This window comes from Larimichthys crocea, chromosome XII (assembly GCF_000972845.2).
Source record: "Larimichthys crocea isolate SSNF chromosome XII, L_crocea_2.0, whole genome shotgun sequence".
NCBI lineage: Eukaryota > Metazoa > Chordata > Actinopteri > Sciaenidae > Larimichthys > Larimichthys crocea.
The window spans coordinates 25,505,522-25,532,558 of NC_040022.1; the positions used below are offsets into that span (position 1 = coordinate 25,505,522).

The 27,037-nt window shown below is 42.0% G+C and overlaps 1 protein-coding gene across 6 annotated transcripts; it reads right to left on the reverse strand.

The window, feature by feature from the left end:
• On the reverse strand, positions 1-26,984 carry dnm2a (dynamin 2a). Of its 6 annotated transcripts, none has more exons than XM_019264975.2 (21): positions 26,502-26,980; positions 20,192-20,265; positions 19,873-20,022; positions 18,648-18,851; positions 18,252-18,350; positions 18,012-18,172; positions 17,778-17,920; positions 17,488-17,623; positions 17,274-17,341; positions 16,537-16,675; positions 14,572-14,658; positions 13,401-13,471; positions 12,153-12,204; positions 11,087-11,098; positions 8,735-8,845; positions 6,866-6,975; positions 6,532-6,643; positions 6,171-6,335; positions 5,094-5,317; positions 4,677-4,940; positions 1-1,079 (listed from the first exon to the last, which is right to left on the reverse strand). In XM_019264975.2, exons 1-21 carry the CDS (start codon positions 26,660-26,662, stop codon positions 1,049-1,051), a joined length of 2,574 nt encoding a protein of 857 aa, XP_019120520.1. In that variant the 5' UTR covers positions 26,663-26,980; the 3' UTR covers positions 1-1,048. The 6 variants fall into 6 exon arrangements, with proteins under 6 accessions (XP_019120520.1, XP_019120522.1, XP_019120518.1 ...); XM_019264977.2 differs by lacking the exons at positions 1-1,079; positions 16,537-16,675 and adding exons at positions 1,804-4,345; positions 15,733-15,871 and having other exon boundaries at positions 26,502-26,981; XM_019264973.2 differs by lacking the exon at positions 1-1,079 and adding an exon at positions 1,804-4,345 and having other exon boundaries at positions 26,502-26,979.
• Between the last annotated feature and the right edge of the window lie 53 nt (positions 26,985-27,037).

Consider the following 27,037-nt stretch of genomic DNA (forward strand, 5'->3'; position numbering starts at 1 on the left):
TCACTGTAATGTTGTTTTATTGATATTGATATATTTAAATATTACATTTTACAATGACATTTATGACCCTAAGCTATCAAATCAAATCAACCCCCCGCCCCCCAAAAAAAGAAAAACTTAAGAAAATATCCTAAACCTCACCTCTTGATTGGACTGTAATTTTACTAAGCCTCAAGTTGTTTAAAAAAAAACACATTAAATCTTTAATGAGATTTACAAAAAAAAAAAAAAAAACATGCATTCACAGTCATAAAATCTATCTCCCCAATCAATTTCTCCATCTACAGGTTAAATAGGCAAAAAAACAGCGAAGTCTTCACTTCCTTGCCATTATTTGGATGCATTGCCGTCATTTGTTTCATGCAAATGCACTTGAGGGTGAAAACACAGCATTCGAAACCCTGATGTGCATTTCAAACACTACCACTATAAATTTCTTACACTGTGTTGAAACTTCCTGCGACAGCCCTGCTTCCTGAGCCATCATTAACATTTTCTTTCAAAAACATATTTAGCGGTCATGCTCCACCACTTAAAAGGCATTTTTTTCTCTGTCATCATAGAATAGACACATACCACAATGATAAAAAAAAAAAAAAGAATTCTCATGAATTGAACTGTCTATGGCTTTATGTGTAAATTTATTCCTTAGAGCTCAGTCATATTGTGTCTTAAATTATTGTTTGTTCAAATAAATAATTGACAGTCTTCTGGGAAATTATGTGGTGTGAACTAGGAGACAGAAAATATCTTAGATTTATGTTTTAAATTAGATTTTACACGTTATGACATTGCTGTGACCAGCTGTGGAAATATATTTTTATTGTTCATAACTATTTTAGACACCATTCACTATAAAGAAAATAACTTATTTGCCGCATTAACTAATAATAACAGCTTGTATGTTTTCCTGAAAGTCTACTTATGAGGCATGGCAGCATTGCTGGAGCTTTTTGTTTTTTAAACTGAAAATGTAGTTCCTCCGTAATCCTGAGTCCTGCTGTTCATGGACTGAAGTCATTTCATGTCCACTTCAGGCTGGTCAAGGTCACCACTGGTTTCGACGGGGAGCCGGGCGCCTGTTTAGGAAGAATCAACCAACATTAATCTTTTAACCTTGAGACGAGCACTTCGACACGATATGCTACAGGATCCAGTCATCGGAACAGCAAGGGGATTTCTAATGACGCAATCTCTGTCAGTGATTGTGCTTAGAGGTCACCCTCCACTCTAACTGGAGGAGATGATTAGAGCATAACCTGGATTAATTAATGCTGCAAATCAAAGATACAATATTTTGTACTGGGTATAAATGTATTTAGCATAGAACTGTTTAGAAATTGTGCCTAAAATTTCAAGTTGTTTCATTTTTACAACATTGAAGTAGATGTTTTCACTCATTAACATTAACAGGTCTTTTCTTGTGATACATGCAAATAAAAATCACATTAAATCTACTTTGATTCAGTGCTGTAAGACAAAACATTACAACTCAGAAGAGCAGGTAAACTCTTTGATTCATACACAACAAGACCGAAAGGCTGCTATCGCTCTGGGCAGGTATTGATTTTTTTGTTCATTACATTTGGTGAAAATGCATGTGCCGAGAGGAGAGAACAGTGACCATTGTTTTGAGCAATGCTTTTCTATAGCAGGCAGTCTACCAGTAGAGGATAGGAACGGACTGTATTGGTTTAGATGTAGAGAGAGAGGGGTAAGTGAAAAGAGGAAAACCAGGAGGCTTACTACATTATCTGAGAGAAAAGAGAAAGTGGATCACACAGGACACAAGGAGACACCAACCACCAGAGCCAGTCCCTTTTATTGTACACAACACCTCTTTATTTACTCCATTCTAAATCAGTTCATGTTTATTCAAATCAATTAATTGCTACAGAGGCACTTGACAAGGGTTTGCAAAACAAAAGAAAAGAGGTTGGTTTCCGACCCCTTCCACCAGATTCAGAAAGGGGAGGGAAAGAGGAAGAAGGCAGGGTACATCCATCAGGCAGAAAGGCAGTATTGCCACAGTCTAATGTATTACAGGTCATGTACAGTCTGGGCTTCTCAAGGGTAGGCTTAAGTGACAGGCATGAGGGAATTAAGAATAAGAAGTTGTTGTTTTTTTGTTTTCACATGAACTAACTTTTGCAAACCAGGGATTTGTGGGATATCTAATATGAATAGTCTTTAATCTCAAGATCCTGGGCAGGTTTATAAGCTTTTTACTTCTTTTGACACTGTCACTGAAAGCCAGACCTGTAGAGAATTACAGGGGAAGAAAAGACACACTGTCTCTAGAGTCTGTGGTTTGGGACAGTTTTGAATTCTTTAGTTTCTTTGTCTTGTCAGGTTGGCTAATTAAGTGTCTATCCTCCATTCTGAGAACAGAGCATAGTCTAGACAGCTTCTCTAGACAGTGCGCTTTGATACACCACAATCCCCACCACCTGCTCACCACCACTACTGATCAAACCAAATTCAGAAAACATCCTAGTAGCCCAACGTCACTTCCCGCTTGACCATTTTCTTCTACACATTTACAAGAAAAGTTGGTTTTTAAAATGGTCTATGCTCTCAAAATGCAATCAAAGATATTCAAATAATCACAGATGTGTAGACAATGTCCAGCCCCAAATGCCCTCCCAACACACACCACATTTAGACGACTAATCTCTGTTGCACCCCGAATAACAGTCCAGAAGAAGCCGGGGAGCTGAGTTGTACAGCGCTGACACAATTGCAACCAAAAACATCAAATGAAATGACAAATGCCCAGGTTATAAATAATGCATCTGGAGATGACCAATCTCTTTTCCCCCTAAACCCAAGGCTAATCTAAGAAATGACAGTGTTAGTGCTTCCTCTAATATGATGAAGTTGGGCTTTGATTATAATCAATAGCATGTTATGTTATCAACCCTGTGATTAAATGTGATACAACTGCTAACTCCCCTGTATTGGCCAGCTATATACAATGATATTTTAATGCTTGGAAGCAGAACTAGTAGCAATAATAAATGTCCTTGACAACTAAGTCCAGAAAGAGATGTGCCAACTCCTAAATGCTCAATACCATCTTTATACTCTAAATCACAGATACGTCCTTGTCTACACACCCTACCGCTTCACTGAGTTTTATCCTCTCTGAGAGGAAACTGTACTGTGTGCTCTGCTTTATACGAATCAGCTAATCCAGGAATGAACAAAGTCTACCCGAAGGCTGAAAGTCTCATTGGGGTTCAACTGAGACAAAAGGGATAAAAATTCAAGGCTTTAACAACTTCGAATTAGTGGAGAGAATGCGTCCAGCAAAATCCAGTCTGTCTCTCTCCCTCTCCCAGGTTTTTGTGCATAGTGTTCTGGTAACAGACTACAACATCCTCGTTATGAGTGACTTGTTGTAAGGCTAGATGGTTAGAAGTGCTTGGATTATAAATGGTCAATTTTGCTGACATCTTTTCATTGTGGAAGCATCATTCACAGAGGCGGGGAGGACACGGGCTGTAGCTGCTCTCTGTCTCACGCAGCCCTGCCCTGTGTCTTTTTATGCTTTCTTTTTTCTTTTCTTTTCTCCGTGATTAGGATGTCATTTTTAAAGCTACATTTATGACAGTCATTAAAAAGGACAAAGTCACTCAAATAAAATAACACAAGGAAAATAATGTAATCGACATCACCAAAACAACAACAACAGTGATAATAACCTATTGTTTTTCAGTATGAAATCAGTTAGAAAATGAAACTCCAGTAAAACATTAACAACAGGTTAAGTGTGTATATTACATCAAGATCAAGAATTGAGGGGTCTGGGCCAATCTAAAAAAGGGAGAGGGAGGGGAGAGGAAAAGCCAGCCTGTAACGGTTAATAAATTATTTAATGAGCTTTTGCCAGGAACCTTGTCAGAGGAAATAAACCAGTTATTACAATAAAAAAAGCTCTTGAACTGAATTTGATACATCATCTCCTATTGATAGAAATTAAATGCATCCTATAGACTAGCCGGGTATTACTTTGTAGAAGACAACTTCCACAGCAGTCATAGGTAATAATTAAGTGGTTATGGGCTTTCTTGTTCAGGTACACTGATAAAGACGGTATTAGCAGCTTCTTCCATTGCTTGAAGAGACAGATTAATACGGCTGGAAGATGCACATTATGCATCATTATCAATCAGCCCCTCCCCTTGAGCCCCCTGCCCTTGGCCTTTAGTGTGCAGGTACACACACCGACACACAAACACACACACTTAGGTGGGCTTGGCCACAGGTCTAGTCTAGCAGGGAGGGCTCAGCAGGGCGGATAATGGTGGGCCGATGAGAAGGAGCACCAGGGGGTCTTCGGCTGCAACAAGGAGAGAAGATACAGAACAAGGTGTGAGACATGAGACAGTGAAAGAACCAAAACAACCCGACAGAGAGAACAAGGGTAGGTGAGGACGGAGGGTGAGAGAACGAGAGGGAGAGAAAAAATAAAAATGAAAGGAGAATGAAAGAAAAAATATTAAATATAGAGACGGGATAACTGGTGAGAGTGGGAAATAAGAAATGGTGCCTGTGACTCTTGAAAGACTGAGGGGGATGAGATGTTAGTGACAAAACACACAATTACAGTGCGACAGAAACCGGATAATATACACATCACATGGCAATGATGTCATAACAGAAAGTCATACCTCGGTACACCAGGTGGGACACGGGCTGGCCTGGAGGGGATCTGTGGGGGTGCACTGAAGGGATCCAGGTTGCTGTTGTAGGCGTTGATGGGTGGGCCTGGGCGAGAAGGGATTGGTGGCGCACCAAAGGCAGGGGAGGGGTTGAGTGGAGCTCCAAAGGCAGGAGAAGGATTCATCGGTGGTCCTGGTGTTGGGCCCCGAACAGCAGGTGGACGGCTTGGGGGCGGGGCTGCTGCAGGAGGCGGCCTGCGCTGAGGGGTTGGGCTGAAAGGAGGATATGAAACTTAACTTATATTATAAGAAACACCTAAAAGATCCCATTAAGGCAACACATAAACAAAATCAACAATATTCTCCTCCCGTTCACCGTCCCATTCTATGCTTAACCTCAGCTAAATGCTACTCATCCTTTATCACCTGGCGTCTTGCATCCAGTTGTCATTTACAGGCGGGGGTACTGGTGTGGAGACAGTGTTGACGCTGATGTCACCAATAATTTGCAGTGCCTCCTTGAGTGCATGATACATGCGTAACATTTCGTCTCTACGCTGGGCCTGGTCAGCTGACTCCTCCATGAGGCTGTTCTGGTCCCCAGATGAGTAGAGGTAAGCCAGCAGCTCCGAGTGGATGAAATCCTTTGCCTGATTGGAAGGTGAGCTTATTATAACACAGCAATTTACATTAATATACAGTGAGACAGGGGCTGCAGTAGCCAGAGGTGAAACAATCACAAGAGTAGAAAATGCTGAAAAGTGAAAGATTAAGGCTACGGAAGGAGGGGACTCTTCAACCGCAAGAACAAAAACAATTTATTGGAAGTATTTGGTTCTAAAAGAAGTATAAACCTTTTGTAGTGTTGGTTTTTATGTGTGGGTGTCTGAAGCTGCTGGATCAAGTGAGCTCACTAGAATAATAAAACCCAATAAATAGGCAGAGTGGACAAGTCATTGTGAGCGTGCATCATAAATTTTGTTAATTAGTGTCTTCGAGTTTATGACCTCGTGTTAACATGAAATACACGACCACTGTTGCAACTAAAATGAACAAGAAAACTAAACACTGCAACGCTCTATAGTGCAATAATATTTAGACTTAATTAAATAGCAGTTTATTTTATAGATCACAGGGCTATCTGGTGCCTTGATTACTTTGATAAAGAATACAGTTGGATGCCACACGTGCTAGACACTTCTGTCAGCATAGATAACTAATGGCATATACAAAAACAGATTTTATTGTAGAACTGTGTCAGTATTTAGGTCACAGTCTTAAAGGTCCAATATGGAGGATTTAGTGGCATCTGGTGGCTCAGGGTAACAAAAACATGCCAATTAGTATTTTCAGGTGATTGTACACTAATAAAAATATTCAGTTTCTAACGTATTTTGTAAAAACCGACACCTAAATCTTACACACTGGTCCTTAACTAACCCACCAAATGTGTTGGCGTGAACACACTGTCGTGTGTCTGCTGCTGAAGACTGTCGGACTCACATTGTTAATCATGAGATGCATTATGGTTTTGGGCATGAGGTCTCTGATGGATTTGTTGATGATGCCTATGTATGAATCCACCAGGTTGCGGATGGTTTCAACCTGCCGCTCCAACTGAGGGTCCATAGAGAATGTGTCTGGAGGGGCAGCCTCTTCATTCTCCGTCTAACAACAAACACACACACACACACAGACGAAACATAAATATTTCATAATTTCATCTTCATAGTAATTAATTATGACAACTGTCCCAAACGTGTGAACAGAGAAATATAGAGGTGCATGTGTTAATACCTGAGGTAATATTAACATATTTGCAGCTTTTATAGAAACAGAAAACCCCACCCACACCCACACATACCTGGTCCTTTTCCGGATAAACTCCTGCCCTGAGGAAGGATGCCTTCCAGCTGTCCACATCCTCTTGAGAATCACAGGCCAGTTCTACTTGGCGGAGATCCTTGTAGACGTTCCTGTACACATAAACACAAGACAAAAACACATGCTTGTGAGTATGTAGGCTTACATCCACAACACAAACCATAGAAACACATGTACATGTGCATCTGCAATACGGTCACTGTTTACTATAGTATGAAAATTGATGATTATCATGCTGTACACCTTTGCTTATGTATGGTACTATTTTCTGAGATGGTTGTATTTACACACATCTTATACGATATAGCTCTGACCTCTGTTCGGTGTTGAAGATTGCGAAGATGTGTTTTGTGGACATGAAACCTTTCTCCACATCTCTGAGCTTCAGGTTATCCAGCGGCAGCATATACTTTTTCTCTTTCTCCTATAATGAGACACACAGAATGAATGTGTGTTTACAACACAGCTGATACCTAGAATATACAAAGAAGTTATACATTCATAATGTGAGCAGTTGTATACAATTTGGTAATGGAGATGAAAACAGAGGACGTGCTAACACCAATAAGCAGACATGATGGAATGCATTTCCTCTGTGTGGACCACCACCAGGCTGGTGAGATGGGGAAATGTATGATGAGGCAGAGGAGGAGGAGGAGAGGAAGAAAAGGAGGAGCGTGAGGGAGCTCTGGGGGGATGGGGTGCCAGCTTTGACTGCTGAGCAGAGACATCTGGAAGCATTTACGTCTGCACTAACACAGTGTGGCGCAGGCTCAACAGTTACATCACTCAGAGTTCCACACAGTCCCCCACCCCCCACCTTACACATACACATACACATACACACACACACACACACGGCCAAATACTTAACTGCACATGCAAAGACAAACAAACATACATGAGCATGAACGAATTTAACAATCACATATCACATGATATTGTGCATAAACATGCACTTATACAGATATGACCAACTGTTCAAACACTGAAAGATACAGGAGGACTCATGCGGACAAGTTCCTAAACACACACACACAACCCTAACCCTAACCCCCCCCCCCCCCCCCCCCCCCGTAACCCAGTACGATTTCCTGCAAATTCCAAAGTCAGATCCCGGCTGGAACATTTCAGCCCGCCTGCCACGTCACTTTGCCTCCACCATCCTCGCGCTCTCTTTCTTTTCATTTCTCTTTGCTTCTTTGCAAAAGGCAACCGACATGAAAACCCACTGTTTCCAGCACACTGAGGCCGCTGGACTGGAGCTCATCTTTAGCAGTGCTTGGTAGTGGTATCTTTCAAAGGAGCTTATTATTCAGAGAATGGATATGACTGTGAAGATCAAGTGGTAAGTAAGGCAAATTATAATGCTATTTAGACCTATATTGATTTTTATCCATTCTATGTTCTTATGATCATTGTGGACAAGTGTTCAATGTAGTAAATCTGCGTTCTGAATTACGTCTAACATCAGAATATCAGGAAAACTAGATCATTTGATTTTAGATCACGTAAACTTTATATATCAGTCCACCAGCATGTCCCTTGTAAAGAATATTATTCTGCAAGTCTCTAAATACAACCTTTGAAACGGTCTGTAATATAAATAAACTGTAGCGCAGAGTGTGCACACACTGTAGTTATTTAGTCAAGAAGTAATGTAGTCCAACCATGTGTAGATTTATCTTCCTGAATCAGTGGAAGTAAAGTTATAAAATTCATTTTCATATAAAGCTCTATGTAAAATAATAAATAATGGTCCTTATACATCAGCTTTTCACGTGTACATGCTTTTTCGTATGTGCAATTGTTTCACTGAGGTAATATTTACTCTCTATGCCCTCTGTCCTACTGTCCTAGGGTAGCGACCTGCAACCGCAGTGACTTCGGGGTCCTTCCTCCCATCAGAGTCCTCCTCACCCCCCCGCCTGCCCAGTGTTCAGACTACCTGTTCATCAGGCTACAGCTGAACAGTAGTCTGCACATTGGTTAGGCTGGGCTGGGACACACACACCTCCACCCACTGTGGATGATGACAACACATCTCCACTTGGGATTCTAACTGCACCAAATACAGCATTCTTATCTTCATACATTCCTGTGGTGTTGTTTCAGCTTAACTTAGCTAGCCCTGTCCCTGTGAGTCCATCAAAAAACAGCACTGGAAGAGAAATCTCTCTCACCTCCTCATCTTTGTACCAGGACAGGGACTCAGCGGTCAGGACAAACCAGTACTCCTTGGAGCCTCCCTTCATGATGCTGATGTTGATGGTTAGCCAGCCTTTCCTGATCACCTTCACAGTGAGGAGAAGATGCGGGAGAGAGAAAAAGGGTGGTAGGGAGGGGTACCAGGAGGATGGAGGAAAACAGCTTTGTCAATCAGGCTAATACACTGGTGACATGAGGGCCCCATAAGTGTTGAACCATTAATACTGGGATGTGCCTACCACTAATAATAAAATCTTACCTGCTTACCTGCTAGGTTACTGTAAATTTGTTGTATTTTTATTTTTTTTAACCTTGATATTCAGCATTTTTATATCTTTAACATCACTATCAACACAGAAGCACACATTGGATGTGAAACTTATTGAGCAAACAGCATGGAGCAGCTGAAGGACAGTGCAAGATAGTGTGTGTGATATGGCTAAATGTATACAAAAGCATCAAAGGGTTAGTTGAAAACACTGAAAAAAGGATGTAGTCCTTTCTTTTTTACTTGACGGAGAAGAAATCCTTAAACCAACAAACACGTCCAGATGGTCTCCAGACCAAGCTAGCCCTGACACAGAGTCAAAGACCAAAGGTCAACGGTGGTATGTTAGTGTCAGCGGGTCAGTAAAACCTAGGCTATGTACTTGTAGTTAATAAAGAAAGGTTAGTGGGGTTAACTGGATATACAGGGGACAGGGGAGAAAGAAGGAGATTGCATAGATTACAGTCTAGTTAGCAGATTTAGCAGAAGTGGAGAGATGGGGAGGGAGGAAATATATCAGACTGAGAGGCTTTAAGTTGAGTGAATCACTCAGCCATGCATTTTGAAAGAGTTCTCTTAGTTATGTCTCTCCATTTTTACACAGAGTCCAATTAATTTCAAGTACAAACGGTGGACACCATCTATGAAAACTGTGCTCTTGTGCACACTAAGTAGAAATGTCCATTTCAAAGTCTGCTTTAAATCTCTCTCCTGCACCCCCTCTCCATCCAGCAGAGGAATGGAGTGAGTTATGGAAAAAAAAAAAAGGTTCATTAGTTCAAAAGTGCCAACATAAACATGGGAGAGGAGGCAATTACGTATGAGCTAAACTGGTAGTTTGCCTTGGCGAGGACATAACTTCAGCTTTTCAGAAACAAAGAAATCCCCAGTTTTAAATTTAGTTGCAAACCAACCAATAACCAAGTTGACATTTAGAAAGAGGAAACAATGAGATGTGAGGGTTTCACAGAGGAGATGCTTCTGTTTCTACACTATTTGCCAGTAGTTCAAAACTGTCAAGAAATGTTCAAACCATTTCTATAAATGTGAGTGATACAAGGACTCAAAGAACATTTTTAAATGATTAGATTGAACCATGTTAATTTAAATTTGGGTGAAGATATTAAGATTTAAAAAAAAGAGATTCAGATTTTATAATTGAAACACATCCCAAAGCCACGACCAGTCACCATGCCAAATAACATTTTGATCAGCTTTGAATACAGAAATAACAAATAGAGATTTGGAGACAGGTTCTTTTTGTAATGTGAATTTGGACGTACTTTCACTTGGAAAGTATTTTAACATGCACTGAAAACAAAGAAATCACTAGAAATGAATGCAAAGAATCAAAAACTGTACTGTGCTGATTTACTCAGTCTCCGCTCCCTCCCCGTTTTGTCCCCAGTGGAGTTTAGGATGATTCTCACAAGGCAAACTTTTGAGTCACCATGCATGAGGCGGCAGCAGAGGTATAAACCTGAACACATGAGAACTGATGCCATCCATGGTCAGTGGTGGAAGATTTGCCCATCTTCCTTTAATCCCTGCGTTCCGTAATAACACGCAGCACTGCAAAATGCCACTATGTTTTGTGAGGATACAATAATTCATGTCTTTAATATTTGGTGGACAAAGGATAAAATGTTAGTAGCAATCCAGGTTTAATTGTTTAAAGACAATTACTGTCTTATTAAAATGAAACCAAGAATTACAAGAGCAATCCTGCCATGTATTACTGTGAAGACAGTCCCAAATTACTGGTCACTGCGTACTAAAGCTTGAATTGTAATTGATATCAGTTTAAACAGTCTGGAGACTGTACCTTCTCCTCGTGGACCTCTCCCAGTCCGCCAAGCTGCAGAAATGTAGAACAACCTGTTATGGTAAAAGGTATCCACTCCTGTTTTTGCAGGAAACTGTTTATTTTGTTATCTCATAGCAGTTTGTCTTTTCCACCCTAACCATATTGGCTGACCTGTGTGGGCCTCAGTTCTTCTGCATGGCCTACCCCTGCTGCCCCCTGGCAGGGTGTGGTTTAAATCTGTGGGGTACTTACCAGAATCTCACCCTGCAGTAATAGGAAAGGGAGTGGAAATTAAAGCAAAGGGGGACAGTATAAAATCATAGCAAGAAGAAATGAAAAAGCAAGCAAGCAAGCAAAGATGAAGAACAGATTAGAGGTAGGAGGAGGGACATGGGTTGGCAAGTGGACGGATGGAAAGAGAGGATGGGAATCAAGACGTAAGAGAACGAACATACAAGAAAAGGTAAAAAAAAAAAGGGGGGGTGAAGTGGAGAGAATGATAGGTTTCAAGGGAGCAAAAACAGGATAAGGGGAGAGCAAAAATCCACGAGGCAACCAGAGAGAGACACATGAAGAGAGACAGGAGAGTGAGGGAGAGAGAGAGAGAGAGAGAGATAGACAGAGAGACAGAGCAAGAGAGTTACATGCAATTAGAATTACTTCAAGTATACCACAATTTGGTTATGTCATATTTGTTGCTCAGTTGATAGGTGCGAGGTCCATGCACATTCTGAATTTCAATACAAAAGATGCTTGTTAATGGGAAGGCAACAAAACAATCAACATAATACTGTGATTAATTGTGGTTTTGCTATAGAACAACGTGCCTGGGTCACATGCAAACAGCAATTAATAATAGCCATGAAAACAAATGCTCGTTTCAGAAAAGCAGGGAGGTGGGGTCTTTAAGTTCACTAAGGCTACTTTCCCCTCACTGAAACTGCAACTCTAAAGCTGACTAACACTATTATAATCATGTTTCATGATCGTAAAAACACACTGAAATTCAACAAACTTAACTTAATATCGGTCTGAATAAAACAGAAGCAGACAAGTATCAGTTGTACAACATTGTGGACAAAGACCAGCCAGATCAATATGAGGATTAGAGATTACAGTCAGTAGTTAAAATTATGTACAGGGGAGGTATCGTTACCAGTTAGATACGTTGAGACAGATTAATGGCTATGAGCTAAAATCATTGCGGGGGTGAGGTATATTCATGTGGCTGATTAATCGACTGGTAATGGGAGGCATCAGTCAAGGGAGATTAAATCTGGGATTGGTGAAAAGGCCAGAGCTGAGTGATAAAACGTACCTGGTTGGGTATGGCTCTCTTCTTGTTTGCAGCAGTGTTCCTCTGCTGGGCACTGTCATTACACAAAGATGGACCAGAGAGAGAATGAATACTGATGACACCAAATGCGTCCTGTTTAAAATGTACACACTTAATAGTTCAGTTCTATTTGTTTCCAATAATTTTGCCTTTTATGTGAATAAATCATCTGGTTTTCGAAAAGAGCATATCTAAGGTTTTGATAATGTCATCGTTATTTTGCTACTACACACATACATGGAGGTGAAAGTTGGTTTTGGGGGGAATTTGGAAAAAATGGAGAGTCAGACTGTCTCTCACACATACGCTGTACCACACAACCCTACATCGTTTCTGTTAGCCCACCTGTTGTTGCCGTACCCTGGGGGGCTACCATCATCCAGCCTTCTGTAGTCAAGACTGAAAGTGATGTCATAAGAACCGTTAAACAGCCCTAGCTGACCTCCGACACATTATAGCAATCCACTTGCCATGCAGAGGCTAGACATGAACCCTCACACGTACACACACACACAGGCTTGCTTTGTGACTCATCACCAAGCTCAACTCAACTCAACTCAACTGCATGCTATTGTAACCGCTACACTACAGACTGTGTAAATTCAACCGCATACTTTCAAACGCGTCAAGATAAAGCCCACAAAAAAAAGAAAAAAAACTGTGACTGCTTTGCAATGTGCAAATGAGTTTCCAGTGCACAGCAGCAGCTACAAGTAAATGCAGTAACACATTAATATTGTTCTGTCCACTGCAGCAGACAGGAAGTTTATCTGTCAGGGCTTCAAGCACGCTTAATTGACTTAGTTTGGAGGGGGAGTAGTGTTGCATGCAGGGGGCAACTGAGCAACTTATGCGACCTTGATCATTGTGCCATCCGCCTCCCCCACAGGGAGACACATGCTCTGATGTGGCAGGATCACTAATTGGCATGCTACATCACACTGATGCACAGCTGCTTATAACGTGGCTAATTATAAGCAGCATCTTTGATTCAATGGTAGTGAGGCCGTGGTGGTTTTAACTTTCTGAAACGACAGCCGGGTTCCACGTGTATTGATGGCTGAGAGTCTAACAGGTCTTTTTCCTTTGTAAGTCTACGGAATCACAAGTGCACCTCAGGCGACAGGCAACATGTAGTTAATCGGAATCATATGGCCTGTGCTGAGACCGGGGTTGCTGGTTACACGCTGTAAGTTGGGCTGGAAACGGTAGAGGAAGGACGGTGCATACTTAGCAAAGCCAATGAAGTCCTCGTGGTTGGTGTTGATGTAGGACAGCTCAATGTCAATCAGCAGCAGAACCTTAATTAAAGGCAGAAAATCATGATTAGAATGGAGAGATCTCAATTAAACGTCACTTACCAAAGGAACAATGTAAAAGGTTTCACAAAAACAACTCGATAGAGATTACATCTGAAGCTTGATTTATACATACGGTATACCGTTATATTGATATAGTCTGATCTTATCAATGTATACTGCAAATGTGCTGGAGTTTCACTCAAAGGTTTCAGTTTATAAACCCTACAATGCAACCTGCCAGTCTGACAGGGCTGCTACCAAACCTAAAACCATGATGCGGAATAATGCTAAGCTGTGATATAATTACAATAATAGTTAGATAAAACAGGAAGCTGGAAAATGTGATCTGTGACTCACTGATTGTTTTCTTGAATAGCCAGTTATGATCTGACAACATTTTCATTTTAACTCATTTAACGAAACTATTGCCCTGATAACGAACTTATGGGAAATGCTTTCAGATGCAAATATTTAATGTTTCTCAAGTCTAAAACTTGCAATAATGCAATAAATCTCATCAATAAATTCAATCAATAATTGATGCAGTAGAATTTAACAAAAGGTTGATCTAATAATCTATTTCACAACTTATCGTGCATAACTGGTGTTTGATTTATAATCTGTGCCTTGCAATTGCAGCTGGGCTGAAGGCACGACAAAGATACACCTACTACAAAACATCTCATAGTTTGGTTATGCTCTGCTGACACCAACTGACCAACTAATATAGCAATGACACCCAATTATTCAGAGCAGGACAGCAGCTCTTTCCAGCAATCAAAAAGTCTTAGGAGTTCTTACTGTTCTCCATGCTACAAATGCTAAAGAAAAACCTGATGCCTGGGAGGGTCACGCAATGCACATGTTTATTTTGTCCTTATGCTGCAACTGGAGGATCAGCAGACACAGACAAAGCTAGAGGACACATTATTACATCCAACGGTCGAAGTCCAGGCATCAGTCGCCAACTTTACCTTGTGTTACACATCTTGTCAAAATGAATTGTAGATTTATAGATCTTACTGTGCATCGCTGACTTGAGCTTACTCTGCATGCTCAAAAGCCCATTGGTCCATTTAATTAACAACCTAGCAACTCACCTGGTCCTTGGTCTTTCCTTCTCTTTCTCTGACGTGGGTGGTGACGATCCTCTCGGTCTCCTCTCTCAGCCTGGGGTAAGAATTGAGCTGAAAGGCAACACAACACACAACTGCAGCACTGTACAGAGACACACGCGCTTACGTGACAGCTTGAACTTGGTAACACTTACCAATTAATATCAGAGAGAAACAGGAGTGAGATTTAGTACAGAAGAAAAGGGAAAGAGATAGTCAAGTGACATTTCAGTGTCACATATATCCAAACATCCACAAACCCACACACATTCAAACAGACCTTAAAGACACGCAAGGTGAAAGTCATGTGCTATCAGCCAGAGATAACTTCATGAATAAACAATCAATGTGGGAATGCTGTTCAGTAATCATTGTTTTAGATTAATCTTGTGTCATCTGTCATCTCTGGCTGATGGTAGAGTTTCAGTCGTTATTATTAGTGAAGACTGGATGAGACGGGAAAGTGATAGAATGGGTTGAGACAGAGGGGAAGGGTGGCTGGGTTACTGTGTGTTAGGTTGAACAATGTCATGGTGTGCAGCGCCTTGTTCTGTCCACAAGATGTCAGTGAAGCACTGTTGCTATGGAAACGCTCTATTCAATCTGCCACTGCACCCGCAGAGCCCGGCAGGCTATTAGTCTCATCTCCGCCCTGACATCACTCCCTTTCCGTCCAGTTCAGCAGATAGCAGAATATCAGAATATGTGTCTGCCATGTCGGTCAGCGCAGGGAGCGCAGCTGGGCTCTGCTCAGACTGACTGACTTGACAGACTTGGCTGGGTCTTGGTCAGGGAGAGTGGGAGGAAGCAGTGTGAAGGTGGGAGAGAAAAAAAATGCTTTAATGAGCTGATGCTGAGGTCAAAAAGCATGTGGAGACTGGCTGGTGGAAGTTGTGCTTATAATTTCAGATGTGATTTTTTAAGTCGGTATTCAATCTGAATGATATGGAGACTCAGAAGTGGGGAGGGATGGGACAATACATACATTTGAAGCAGTGGGCACGAATGGTGTAGTGGCAAAGGTGGAGGTGGGGCTGATTTCACTGGGGTGACCATTTTACTGGGATGACAGAGAAAGACATTGAGAGAGAAAGGAGTCCCTTCTCTTTTCATGCCATCATCCCAGCAGGTGTGTCCCATGGTTACCTTAACAGCACACTTCATGACGAGCGCGGTGAGCTCAGACACCACAAGGTCCACACACTTGAGGCTGGGCTCTTTGAGTTTGAGGATCTGCTTTTTGACAATCGCCTCGAAAGCCAGGTCAGGGGTGAAGAGCCCCGTTCTGAAAGGTCATGGGGTCAGATTGCATTTTGTTGTTGTGGTAGAGAGACAGGGATAGGCAGAAATTAAGGACAGAGGGAAAAAGAAAAAAGAGGACAGCCAGGAAAGAGAGGAAATAAAAAGAGAAAACGTCTTTGTTCAGTTAGTGGTTTCTAATTGTTGAAAGACAAATCAACCAGTGGAGGACAAGCCGCAAGTCTTTCACATCCTCATACAAGCCAAGCCAGTTCCTCTAAAGCTAGGTAAATATGGTATAGACAGAGAAATGTCACCGCCAAATTACAGCTTAAAACAACCCCAAGTTTTGATAGCTATGTGTACTGAGCTGTGAGACCTGCAGCTTGTCCAGGAGAGACCAGAGATGCTCAGACAGGTTGAGTCCCTGAAACATCTCATATCCACGACGACACGTCACCCGTCACAACACTCCACAACACGACAGCACTGCCTGCACACCGGGCTAACAGAGCTGGGCTGGGCTGAGGGCAAACTGCACAGAACGTCTCCTTTTTTAAATACAAGAACTAAACTGGTCAGTAGAGACTTTTCTAGATATTGCAGGAAGCTACTGGCTAGCGCTGTGTGCCAGCGTACCCTCTGCCACACCCATGGTTGCCCCTGCCCCGTGTCTCGGCTGGGTCGGGAGATGCTGGACACCTGCAGTACCTTGTTGGTGCACTGCCTGACTGTGTTGATGAGCTCCTGAATGACCAGATCGATACATTTGAGACAGGGCGTTTTCAGCTTAACGATCTGCTTTTTCACGATGGCCTCAAACGCCAGGTCTGGAGTGAACAGCCCCGTTCTAAGGATGCACAGAGAGACAGAGGCACAGCGACAGACAGATGGGACAGTTAACAGACATGTATGCCAAAAACAAACAAACAGATGATTAGGTGCACACAAAGACAAAAAGGTGTCGAGATAAAGCGCAAAGAAATCGAGGTGTAAATAAAATTTAACGACAACCACAAATGAGATGTGACAGAGGAGAGTGTCAGTAAAGAACACATGACAACATTAGTGCAGTGGACACACATACATGTAACACAAAACTTCATAACAATTGAACGCTTCAGCAGAGAGACAGAAAAGGAGTGGGTGGTGTTGCAGTGAGGATATAAGGGGATTGGAAGAACAGTGGGGAAAGGCTGAACAGAGGAAATACATTTCAGATGCAACAGAAAACACTTTTCTAAATAGCCTTCTTTGAATTTGTGCTTTTAGTCGGCGATGATAAGGCTTGATTATTAAAATTTGAGTTCTGGTACAATAACAGCTTTGATGAAGGGAGAAAAGCAGAGTGTGCTGGTATTCCATTTTAAAACAATAGATGTGTCTTTTGAGCTCTGTGGGCGGCTACTTTGGAAGTCGGGTAGGTTTTTTGTCTCAGCTCCACTTGCCTGACACCGTGGACGTTCTTGATTGCGTGACTGATTTCTCGCCTTAACTCCTTCTCGTCAAACACAATCTGGGGGAGACAGGGGTGGGAGAAGAGGCCAATGACGCTATGACAAACGCTAACAATGCTTCCGTTTTTTGTGAGAACACCTCACAGATAAAACACAATATTAATAATAATACGCAACATATCACCACTCTTCATGGCACACTAACCTTGACCAGTTCGAAGGGGAAGCGTTCATGGAAGATGCGGTTTATCTTGGCGCCACCTGACAGCTCATTGGTGTCCACCTGGTCCCCAGAGCCCTCAATGCACTTCTCAAAGTCCACACCGAACTGCTGCACCATCCTGATATGGGTCAAGCATGAAAGACATATGGCATGTGTGAATAATTTCATGCACTGCAAAAAAAAAAATGCAGTTAAATCATCCCCAAAATATCTATTGTAATTACTACAACATGCCACATTGTTGATGAACAGCAATATTCAGATGCACTCACTGCAACAAAGCCTTGGTCTTGCGTGTTGGATCATCTGGACGGAAGTTCTTGTACTCCTCCACCTCCTTCTCCAGGGAGAGGAGCTGACTCTGCAGCTTACTGCGCAGACCAGGAAGGGTATCCCTGATGTGGTTGGTCAATTGCTAGAGAGAGACAGAGAGAGTGATGTTATTTTAAAGAATAAATAGCATGGTGGAGATTTTACTATTTAAAAACAAACAATTGATGGCAGACCTGATTGAGTGTCTTTTGTAGATGTGGTGTGCCCATACGCTCTGCTATATGTCTGTAGGCAGGGTGGGAGAGGAAGAACTTCCTCTCTGCGGCCAGAGCAGCACGAATGTCCTTCTTCCCATCAATGTCTTTCTGGCTGCGGTTCACCACACCAATGTAGCCTGCACACAACAACAACACAGTTACTCTAGAGTCAAAAATAAAGCCTGGGAATGTTTATTTGTGTATATAAAACCTCACCTCTACGCAGTGGCAACAGTTTATTTTCAAGGATGTCCTTTGCATCGGTCCCTTCATCCATCAGGTCCAGTTTTGTTATAACACCAATAGTGCGCATACCTGTACAAAATGATAAAGTGTAACTACAACAATTCAAACACATTAGTTACCTCCGACTTACACTAAAGAAAGACCTTTTCCAGAAGCCTGTTACAGCTCAAAAAATTCGGCAGAGACAGAAATACTGACCAAATTATAGTAGCAGATTAAATGAGGTAATAGATATCACAAGACTATGTCTAATAGGGGTGTAACAGTGAACATTTTGACTATTGATATTTTCATCTGCCAAACTACACGATACCGACAAAAAGCCTGCATCATGACTTCGGAACTATTAGGAAGCTACATGCTTACCCTGTGGGTCCACCTCCTTGGCGATCTTCAGAGCGTCAGAGTTAGCCAGATCAGTGTTGGCAGGGGTGACGGCCAGGATCAGACAGCTCTCCTTGGTGATGAACTGCATCAGCATGTCCCTGATCTGGTGCTCAATGTCTATAGGCTGGTCTCCAACGGCAACCTTAGTCATTCCCGGAAGGTCGATCAGTGTCAGGTTCAGCACTGAGAAATAAAAAGGAGAAATACAAATGAGGTGTTTTTTTTTTTTTAAAAGAGCTGAGTTTAAGTAAATAATCAAGATTACTGAGTGCAGAATGCAGTTGTATTACAAAACAAGCCCACACATACCTTGCCAAAATATCAAAATGTATTCAAATAATGTGTTTCTAGAACTATTTATTTTAACAAAGCGGCGTATCTAGTTTACTTTGACATGTCATTAACTTGTTACAGCATCTGAATGCAGGTTGTGATGGATGTGAATAAAGCTTTTAATGAATCAATCTCAATGGGAGGGCAATCCGTCTATTTTTTTTATGCCAGTACAGCTTCCTTCCTTCCTTTTCATAAAACACATTAAACATGTCATTGAGCGTCTGTGATGGCAGAGGAAGCTTTCATCTTGTGACACTTTAGCAGGCAGACTTTTTCTGCTGTAACACTCACTCTAATTTGTTTTTCACTTCATACAAACATAAAACACCCTCTAAGTTTTATTACTTATTAGTGTTAAATTTACTGCGAAGGCTCCCACAAGCAAATAAATGTTTGTGTAAAAGTCAAATACTACTAAAACTACTTCAATATTTTACCAAAACCACACCGGTCCAAACCACAACAATCTAGTTTTTTGATATATATTTTACAAGACTCTCTGGGAAAGTAATTTTGTTAACAGCGAGGCAAAGAAATGTATACGACAGAAAACCTCTCCACACCCTGTTTGCAATAGGAGTGCACAAGAAGAATCTTTTATCATGGTACGTGAAATATTTATATTACATATATTTCAATGTGTTAAATCGTTCTTAAATTTCAATTGAGAAATAAATTCTGGACAAAATAACCACACATGAAGGTCCTGACAGATAAATACTTCAACATAATGATTGTTACTATGTTACAATGTCTTGTTATTCTAACCTAATACAACCAGATGTATATCACTATTTAATAATTTACTTCACGTAAACCAAAGAGCAAAAATGTATGTGTGTTTTAAAATAAGACTTGTGTCCATTACCGTGTGGGGAGTAGACCCTCAGGTTTATTGGGATGGGGGAGATGCCTTTGTTGGAGCCTGTTATCCTGTCGGTCTCTGCCTCAATTTCCGACCGCACTTCATCAAAATCCACAAACTTCTTCCCTTTGCAGTGCAGGAATTCAGCATATTCTACACACAGGGGCAAAGGGACAAACACAAGGGGACGTTAGAAAGAGAATATTAAATTCTGAGATGAAGGTAGCACAAAGCAGACCGTGAGCTTGGCTTGAGGCACTGTGACATAGAGGCCATATGTACAGTACATATACATAAGACTGTACACTTCCTACACACTCACCTGCTATATTGTTGACCAGCTGCAAAATAAGAGGTCTGCGGGTGACAATGCCTGATCCACGTGGAAGAAAGTCCCTGAGCGAGAGACACAGAGAAAAATAAATATTACAATTGTAGGGAGTAAAAGGCATGAAACGGAAGGACGTTAAATCAAGGGAGGGTATGTTGGGAAAACAGAGAAAGAGAAGGGGAGAAAGAGAGAGAGAAAGGGGGAGAATGTTCAATAATTCATCACGCCCAATGTCCATTTCCTCGCAGCGTGGCCTCTGGTAAATTGATGGGCAGAGGGAAATTTCACGCCTCCAACTTGTCTCACAACAAATGAAATGTGACAAAGTCACTTTCTGTCGCCATTAGAGCTTTAGCGATCAATTCATGCACACCCACACTTGCTGTTACGGGGAAAATCCGCACTAAAATAGCATTCACAGATGTTATTATCTACAATATTCCACACTTCATTTCACTTTTAATTTATGAGGTTGAATAAGTCTCCCCGCGTGCGGCACTAAACAGATATAATAATAATTTCATCTTCAGACAAATCCAAGAGCTTCTCCCCAGACGGTGCATGATGGAAGAATTCCTAGGACACCATCTTACTTTAATATATTCACAATCAAACCTCCCACATTTAAATGAATTAAATGTAATATTTCAAACAAAACCTACTGGACCACAGACTGATAGTACATCCGCGTTAAGCCAGTTAAATATTAGCTCTATATCCAAACTAGATTTGCACTTTTCTTCCCAAAAACAGTCTCCAGAATGTAAATCTTTAAATGATGGCTCAGTGTTTCAGTTTGTGTGGGTTAACTGAGATTTCCCAAAACAGGTTAGAGGCAGTTAGTGTGCCAGTTAAAGGTTGCTTTTAAAAAAAAGCAACCTTTAGTCGCCTCTTTCTTGTCATCATTGATGTCAGAGGCACATCTGAATACACCGCAGAGCTGTCGTCATTAACTTGGTTTTAACAACTACTGTTTTAAGCTGCATTAACTGCAGTATATGTGTCGCAGAGAGCAGGACACTGAATATAGGTGTAACCGGCTCTGTCTGTAGCCTCGCCCTTGTCACAGAAAAGGACTGTGTGGCAGCAAAGATAAGGCAAATTTCTGTTCTCACACTTTTTCTGTAGTAACACATTTTAAAAGTCAATATAGCCGATCATACAACAGTACTTTTTTATGTGTTTTGATCTGATTTCCAATTTAGGTAGAAAGTTTTAAAACTTGGTATTAGTGATGAGAATCATTGAAAAAGCACAATATCAGTTCTGTTCTGGATGTGATGTTTTATAATGTGCTGTTTTTTTGACTGATGAACTTGCTGAACAATCAAACTCCTCCATTTGCTGCCTATTTAAAAGACGGACAAGGCCAATGATTTCAGCTGGCCGGTGTTGGCTTTTGTGTGAGCCCAGGCTATGTCAACACAAGAGATATCACCCACGATAACGCCTTAGTCACGCTGGCCTCAGGCCTGAGGACTGACATTGTGTTATGTGCACATTCTTGATGACAAACTTCACGTGTCACTTAATTGCTCAATGTAATGCCGAAACGGTGAACTGACAAGGGCAGAAGCTATTGGTGCAACAGTGCATCATTGAGACATCAGCCTACAGGAAACAATAAGGACTTTCTCAGTCGGCCTGTTTGTTCATCTTGAAGTGACGGGGTACCTGAGGAATTTCTAACCACATGGCCAAAGTCGCTTAGTCAGCGCTCAAATTAGGCTCCTCCACCCAGTCTTCTACACTCCCCTCCCAATCCTGAAGGCCCCTCTGCTGCTCTGCAAACACACTACATCTGGTGGCAATCATCAGCCTCAGTCCTGGAACAATATAGCAGAGCTGAGCCTGTCACTAACCCACATTCTCATTTTCCTCCTTACTGCCAGACCTACAGGCCTGAGGGGACTATGGCAGCGCTCAGCCTGCCGACTTTAGACTGGAAGCAATGTGTCAGCCATAAGTCAGGAGAAAAAGAGACGAGCTGCCATGCTACATAGCGTGTGCTCTTCCTAGACTGTAGTCCTGTGGTCAAACAGTGGGGAACGTTCTGGATGTGCTTTGCATCAGCAAAAAATCCACAGGTCTGTGGTTCAGCACTGCTGCTGTGTCATGCACATAATGTGGAGCTGGCAGGCATTTGTCCACATGGTAGACAGTATAGAAAGCCCTGACAGGGGAGGGAGGGAGACATAAAGAACAACATGACTACAGGCTAAGAAAAAGGACAAACAAAACAGACTACTGACATGGAGACATGGACAAGACAAGAATGACCTCTGCTAATGTAATGTATTTATGCATCACTCAGGCAACTTTCACTGGATTTTTAAGCAATCAAATGCCATTCAACAAGTGGCTACGGTAAGATTCACAGTAATAAAATAAAATTTAAAACACCCACAAAAAACCCAGCTTGCACTAAAATGCTCTTTTAAGAAGACACAACAAAAAAAAACTGAACAAAATAGTCTTTAAAGACAGAATTTGATAATCAGCAGGGGCATATTGAAAAGACGCAAGAGGCCGGGATTGCATTATTGATGTGCTGTAAATGATAGACGAAGCTGAGCAGATTGTGTATCATGTCATGCATTATGGATGGCCAAGCAAAGAGCATCAGTCTGTAAGCCTGCCGCCCTCCCTCGATCACAAGAGAAAGCAAAAGAGAGAGTAGGGCAGGGAAAAACCCGGAGTGCCAACTACCCTCCCCCTTGCCTGCCCGCCCTCACAGCCTCTGCCTCTTGCAAACAGGCAGAGCAACTCCGAGGAGCCGTAGCCCACAGCTGATCCTCGCTTTTCCTCGAGTGTACAGAGGCCTGGCATTGCTTATTTTCAAACATGGAAACCAGTGTGTGAAACTCTGAGGTCACAGTGCGCTCTCACGGGAGGGTGTAGTGCCCAAAAGAGTGTTTGTGGTTTCGTGGGTTTTATCCCATGGGTCTCTGGCGTGGCAACGAACATATAATTATGGCTACCCGCATTCCCGCACCACAGTACCGAGCATCACCAGACAGCAAAACCTTTTCAAGCACTACCCAAATCCAACTACTTAGTGGAAAATCCTCGTCTGTGCTTCTTCCTCAAAGGGGCGTCTGCTGTCCAACACACAAGCATCCAGACTGATGGGCATTTCTTTATACTAACATGGTCATATTTTAGTGAAACTGGGACAGAATAAGAGCAAGGCTGACAGATTTATTCTTTATTCTTTATCAAGGACTTCTTTTTTTTTTTTAAATCAAGATCTACGACTTTAACTTGAAACCGTTCCCCACTTAAAAAACTGGATTCTCCGTAGTGTTCTTGCCACAGATCTGATAACAACCTCCACCCGAGCCAGCTTGCAGTCCTAGATATGACGTCTAAATTCCCCCACTGGGACAATGGCATCACAACACAGCACAACACAACACAACACAGCCAGAGATGGAGACACAGGCCTGATGATCATCATCTCAAAACTGAAAGTTAATTATGATCAAATAAGGCCTGCATTAAAGTGCAGATGAGCCGGAGGAATAACACTGAAAATATAAGCTAAATAAAAGTCAGCATAAATTATCAAGTTTAAGAAAATCAGGTTCTTGCATCCAGTACCAATTATTTTCATCATCTTGTAAGTTTAATTATATAATTAGTTCTTTTTTGTTGTTGTTTCTGAGCAGCTCTTTTCAAGTTAATCAAGACTGGTCTGGATTCAAACAAATCCTACTATGTACACATAACAGACAGGTTTTTAAAAGATATCCAGACTGGACATTTCGACTTATCACAGAAGGTAAGTAAGGTAAAAGGAGATTTTAGTCTGTATAACGTCCAATGTGTCAGCAAAACTTTAGGTCCTTCATTAGGTTACACTGATGCAAACCTGCAAACAAGGTAACACATACACAGACACACACAAAACACACACCCCTACTGAAAGACATTTACAAATACATGAGGCTGTTGAGCCAAAGTGATTTGATTAGCTTCTGTTCAGCAAAGTATGCAGACCAGCCAGAGTGCCCTGCTCTCCAGCGACAAATGCGGAGGCCAAAAATCACATGAAGTGGAGTCAGCGCTACATAGAGAAAGATCTCAACCCCACCTGACCTTCCTGAGCTTAAAATCAGGACTGTGACAGACAACTGAGAGAGTGTCACTCCATCAGAGCCAGGATATGTGAAACTAACGACAGATGTGCATATTATGGCGGCAGAACATTTGCCTGTTAAAGAGAGCGAAGCCGTAAGTTAAGTCACTTGATCATGACGTCGGCATGCAGCAGGGGAAAGAAAAAGGAGGAACATCCATACTCTGAGTTTAAAATCATACGATCTATTGTCTGAAATGTGTCTCTTCTCAGCACTAAGTGACTATTTCTATTGTCTTTGGAGCCAGAGAAAAAAAAAGAGGGATTATTTTCACGGCTGGGACGCAGGGACAGGCTTTCAAACACCAAAGAAAAGGACCTCAGGCACTGGGGAAATCATAGAGCAGCTACTACTGACAATAACAGCACATCATTGCTGAGGGTTCAGGCCTGTTGTCACCGCAGAGAATTTCAAAATCAATTATCCTACAACAATAAACACTCTTTTTGTGCAACAGGTGATGATAAAACATAGGACTGGGTTTACATATTGGCTGCTCAAACAAACCCTTAGATCAACAATGAGTCACCTCAACGTGAACGCGCCTGTTGCTATGGCGATATGTAGCACCTCCCATGTGCATCGAGGCTGAAGTAAGACTTGACCTTGTTGCTATAATTTTGACTTTTCCGCCTTCACGTTCACCTGCACGGCAGCAACGAGCATACAGAGTGGCAGCCACTGTACTTTGATCTTTTGGATTAAAAAGCAGACACTCGAGTGCACAGCTCGCATAAGAGGATGTGTGTATGTCACAGCATACAAGCAAAGAGCTTGTGAAACTTGCCACCACATGAGTGTATGTTAGTCCTCTCCAAGGCAGAAAGTGGAAGTGCCTGCACACGCAGAGAAATTGAGGTCACCATGAAATGTCTCATGTTAATTACAGCCGATATGTGTCTAGTGCTCTCACTGTGCAGAGTCCCACTCGTCTGAATTAATGTGCGCTGAGTGGTAGTCTAATCTGCGTGTGTGTTCTTGCCTGAGTGCAGTTACGACATGCTCTCGCCCAGTGTGTTTATAACCAAAAGGCCTGTCTGCATGCCATCTTAATAGCCAATGTACTTCCTCTCCGCTGGCTCGCTGTCTCGCCGGCTCACCTGCGTGTATGTGTGTGTGTGACTGTGTGATCTCTGTGTGGGTTGGGTTACACACATGGTCTTTTCAATGGGGTGGAAACCTGCTAAACAAGCTGCTTTAGAGCGAGCTTGTTTTGTTTCTTTATCTGCAGGGTGATCTCACTCACGGCTGATGTGGGAGAGGACAACAGGACCAGCCTGTTGAGGAGCACTATAAAGCCACCATGGTGCTCCGAAACCAGCTTGACCTTCACACCACAAGTACAGAACGGAGAGACGTCAGGCCTATTTCCTTAATTGCAAGTTTTTGACACAAAAAAAAAAAAAAAAACGTTAACAAAAGAGGAAGATGGCGAGGGAAGTTGTGGAGCTTGATTGTCAGCATTTTGACTGCTTTGAAATAAAACGCTGTGCAAAATCTACATCCCAAAGAGGCGGCTCGCTTTGACCGAGTTATTCTACCAGCTGTCCCGATAACACACTTTTCTCCCTCATATGAAAAAAAAAAAACCTTATGGAGCTAACAACAAACTCTTATGTAGTATCCAATCAGTCTGCGACCAAACTACAGACCAAATCACAGATAAATGAAAATCCTGTAGGACATTCTGGGTGTGGTATGGAAATATAAATAGAAACGCAGGGAAAAAGTTCCCTCAGATCACCTTTACTGTGATTTACCACAATGGTGTGTATTTTACAGACACAAACAGGTCTTAGTTTGTTGTTTTTAAATTACTTTATATACTGACAGTTTTAGGGGTGGCATACTGTAAATGACCAGAGAACAAAGTGGGTGTCCACTAGTGTAAAGAGCATCATGTTGTCATCTTCATTTGAATATTGCCTTCTTAAAAAGTGAGAATGTTTACAATTTAATGCACAAAAACATTGTTTTAAAGCCGCTGGTTCGCCACGTAAAACGCGTATCCACCTGCAGCCCCTCTTCACTCTACGACAAGTACGTAACTTCACTTTGACGTTACGTACTAACGTATCGTACCTACTGACAGTGTTAGACCACGTTAGCCACCTCTATATACTCTTTTTTTTTAAACTTAATTAGTCATAATCACTCACCTGCCAACAAAATTCTCCAAGACTGAGCTCTTTCCTGCGCTCTGTCCGCCGACCACAGCAATCTGAGGAAGATCCAAATTGCAACTCTGGCCGATGGAGCTGAACGCGTCCTGAAGCTTGTTGATCAGGGGAATCAGGTCTTCCATGCCCCGGTTCCCCATGGCTTCGTCAAGCTCAAGAGAGCCGCTTCAAACACAGCGAAGACCAGAGGCTAACTATATAGGTACTGTTAGCTTAGCAGCAAGGTGCTCTCGGGTTACTCTGAAGTGTCGAGTCCCGCCGCTTCACACAGCTCCGCTTTCCGTCCTCTCTTTGAACACCTGCGTGGTTACCGCCGATGCAATTCACGCCGATATCATTTCGTGTTGTTTTTGAGCACATTAACTGGATACCCAGTCAGTCGAAACGGACGGAAAACTCGCAAAACAAAACTTCCTCTACACAAACACCATCCGGTCAGGATCGACGACATCCGATCGAAACCGGTGAGTTAAGACCCGCCTCTTTGTCTGTAAAAAAATATCAGGCAGCTCATT